The 3,821-nt window shown below is 41.9% G+C and overlaps 1 protein-coding gene across 1 annotated transcript; it reads left to right on the top strand.

Annotated features, from left to right (window-relative positions):
* The first annotated feature begins 1,016 nt into the window (after positions 1-1,016).
* LOC148843296 (putative WRKY transcription factor 40) lies at positions 1,017-2,642 on the top strand. Its single transcript, XM_088956643.1, has 5 exons — positions 1,017-1,212; positions 1,310-1,372; positions 1,457-1,774; positions 1,910-2,026; positions 2,144-2,642. The coding sequence occupies exons 1-5, from the start codon at positions 1,135-1,137 to the stop codon at positions 2,507-2,509; spliced, it is 942 nt and encodes a 313-aa protein (XP_088812769.1). The 5' UTR covers positions 1,017-1,134; the 3' UTR covers positions 2,510-2,642.
* Positions 2,643-3,821: the final 1,179 nt, after the last annotated feature.

Genomic DNA, 3,821 nt, shown 5'->3' on the forward strand with positions numbered 1-3,821 from the left:
GTAGACCCTGGGCCTATTTTGCCAGGACCCGTTGAAAAAGAATGATACAAAGACACGAAGTCCAGGTTCTTTGAATCAGGGTTGGCACAGAGACATTTTTGAGAGAAACCGTGTTGGTATCGCGTGGGCTTGCCCTTGGTTTTGGAAAATGCAGTCCATATCTCAATTCTCAAGTACGGTGCCAATGTACCTCAACTCCAGCCATGCCGTGAAATTGTACGTGTCCGCTTCTTCCATTTATTTTGTCTGGTACCAAAAATACTTTAGTAATTCAGCCATGGCCCACACTAATATCCACATGTGATATTATATACCAACCCTTTCTAACCGTTTGATCAATGGGTCCCACTTGTTTGATATCTCATCACTTGGGGAGCATCACCAGATTTGATAAGTGGGGCCATCTGGGTTCAATCACATGGTCATAAAATAACCATATGTTTTGATCAAATGGGTCCCACTTGGTAACCCCAATGCAGACCCCAATGGGTCCCCCCACTTGTTAATCCAGACCCTTTCTAACCGTTTGATATCTCATCACTTGGTGAGCATCACAAGATTTGATAAGTGGGGTCCCTCTTGGTTACCCCCAAATAACAAAGAAAATGTGATAAGAACAAAGAACAGAAAGCAACAGGGGTGGCCCCAGGCCCCAGGCCCCAGGCTGAAGTCGGCGAGATGGAGGATAGGTCAAGATTCAAGATTGAGGTTCAACTTGCCTTTTTCATTTTATTTCTTTTTCTATTTATTTTTTCTGTGGCTCGGTTGGCTTGACTCCAGTGACCACACGACTCTTCCATTTCTTACTTTAATGGCTTTGGAAGGTCAGGATTATTAGGATTATTCAGGGATCGATGGCTCTGAGATGACACCAAACCTGTGAGGCTGTGACGTATTCAAGCTTTCAAATACGACGTCCAACAAGGGGCCCTCCTGTAAATTTCCTCGCAACCAGTCTGGCCGGATCCCAAAATCCTATCCCCTTCTTTCTATATATTCTAACTCCCTCTGGCCTTTCTCTCATTCGATTGAACATTTGGAGATAGCTTCCCAGAGCCAATCAAGCGAAGCTCCTCGTAAACTGTAGACTCGCTCTCGATTGACTTAGCCAACAGCATCGGCAGCGGTGCAGCCATGGAGTCGACTTGGTTGGATACGTCTCTCAGTTTCGATCTCAACGTCAATCCCCACCGACATCTCGATGAGACTCCGGTTAGTAGGACTGCAATTTGTGGACACCCATGTCGTCTGTTGAATGGCTGGATCACTGGATTAACAGAAATTATTTCCTTTTTGTTAATTTTTTCAGAAGGAAGAAGTATTGTACACTGATTTTCTTGATATGGGGAGGCAGCAATCGGTGAACGAAGATGTAAGTGGGTGTTTGATAAATTTATCCAAGTATGGCAATTAATTAAGGAGATTGAACTCATGTCTTGTATCTATATATTTTCAGGCTAGTGTACTGGTGGAGAAGTTGAATCGGATGAGTGCGGAGAACAAGAAGTTGACCGAATTGCTTACTGTGATGTGCGAAAACAATCAAGCGCTGCAGACCCAATTGATGGATTTGATGAAAAGGAATAACGAAACGAACTTCCCTGCGTCGAAGAAGAGAAAGGCTGAAAGCATGGATGCCAATAACCAGACTGGAATTAATGGCCCCGCAGAGAGCAGCTCCAGTGATGAAGATTCATGCAAGAAGTTCAGGGAAGATATCAAGACAAAGATCTCAAGAGTATATGTTCGGATCGATGCCTCCGATACCAACCTGGTAAGTATTGAGAGATCGATAAAATTCTATAACTGAAATCTACATCTAAAGAAATAGAGAATTTATAGAAAGGAAAGAATGAAAAGAATTTCCAAGTACTAAACCATTCGTCTGTTCTCTTTCTGCAATTTACAGGTGGTGAAGGATGGATATCAATGGAGGAAATACGGTCAAAAAGTAACCAGAGATAACCCATCTCCTAGAGCTTACTTCAAATGCTCCTTTGCACCAAGTTGCCCAGTCAAAAAGAAGGTGAGTCACAAGGTTCTAATCTGATGAATTGCGTACTATTACGATAGTTCTTGGCCTTATGGCCTTCAAGGAGATGAAAACTTAGTTGTTTTGGGATGTTTTAATATTTTTGTTCAGGTTCAGAGAAGTGCTGAAGATCGAACACTTCTGGTAGCGACATACGAAGGCGAGCACAACCACCCACACCCTTCTCTAGCTGAGACAGCACTGGGGTCGAGCCACGGCGTAACAATTGGGTCCGTCCCCTGCTCAGCCTCCATCAGCTCGTCAAATTCAGGCCCAACCATAACACTTGATCTCACCCAACCGGGATTGAGTAACAGTGTCAAGAAACCCAACGAGGAGACCAAGCCTCCGGCATTCAAACAGTTCTTGGTCGAACAGATGGCTTCTTCCTTGACCAAGGATCCCAGTTTCACTGCAGCACTTGCAGCTGCTATTTCAGGAAAGATTCAACAGCATTCAACAGTGCAGAAATGGTGATGGCTGTTTCTCCAACGAGAAATTTCCATGTAGTTTCGTTTGCTCCTCTTGAGAGTTGAGATTCAAATCATGTAAATAGATTCTCGAAATAACTAAAAAGGAAAGAAAATGTGCTTTGCATTTTATAATCAAATTTGGGGTGTTCATATGCAACCATCATGTTGCATACTTTTGGCAAATTACTTCTCTGGTGCGCCACGATTGAGTGTGTCTTAGAAAGGAGAGAAACAAAAATAGCCACTATAAAGCACCCAAACGCATAACTAGTTGATGCATGCTTGTTGTGGAAATGGTAGAAGTCAAGTAAAAAGCTTGAACAAGATTCGACTGGAGCTGCTGCACTTCTCGTAAACTTTTCAATCTTTCGCTTTGAGGAACCCTTTCTTCCAGTTTAAACTCTCCATGAACGTGTCATTTGTATCAGGGAAATCCTCTGCTTAGTGTTGTCATTCTACTGCTAGAGCAACACTTGATATTTTGATAATGACACTATCAGTCTTTTCTATCTTGTATAACTCCATTCAAGCTGTTTCAACTTTCAACAACATCATCGTCCATGAGATTCTGCAACCAACAATGCATTGTGGAGCTCCTCCATAGTGAGAAACCCATCTGGGTATCTTATAAAGTAATCCAGAAAAACCAGACAATCGGAGCAAGTCTTTGGTCATCCTATTATGACAATAATCATCAAAAGAGGCATTAGGCTTTAGATTTTCATTTTCTTTTGTTGTTTATGTTGGGAAATTGGGGTCACTAAAACTTGGAGGAGAAGCTCTAAGATGTGTCTAAAATCATTATTTTCAGAGTGTTATTGCCCTCACTCAATTCCTCTGTGTTTGTTCTTGGGTTATAGGCAAATCCATTCCCAGGAGACAACAAAGCCTTGGGAAAGAGTGCAACTAGAAAAGTTGAAGAGATTTTCTAAAGAAACCTCCTGTGAGAAAGTAGCAAATTGAAGAGAGAGAGACAAGAGTGATTTTTAAAAAGCTTGTGTGTATATTTGCTTGATTCACATTCAAATAATTTTTGAAAAGTCATGTAGTAGAGGAAGGTGCTGATTTAGAAAATGTTCCTTAGTCACACCTGAAGAGTCATGTAATTAACTGTTAACTTTGAATAGTGTCTCTTAATCACACCTAATCGAATTATAACCATTGAAAAATCAACGGTCAGCCTCCCACAAAAAATCAAAGCCGTACTTTGCAAGCCATGCGGGTGTGAGCAAAGTGCACATCTAAAGCACCTCATTGCACCTTACACATGCATGCACGTATGTTGCCCGATAGCAAGCCTCCATAATCTCTTTATT

The sequence above is a fragment of the Nelumbo lutea genome, chromosome 8 (assembly GCF_056320005.1).
Source record: "Nelumbo lutea isolate HS-2025 chromosome 8, American lotus-T2T, whole genome shotgun sequence".
Taxonomy (NCBI): Eukaryota; Viridiplantae; Streptophyta; class Magnoliopsida; order Proteales; family Nelumbonaceae; genus Nelumbo; species Nelumbo lutea.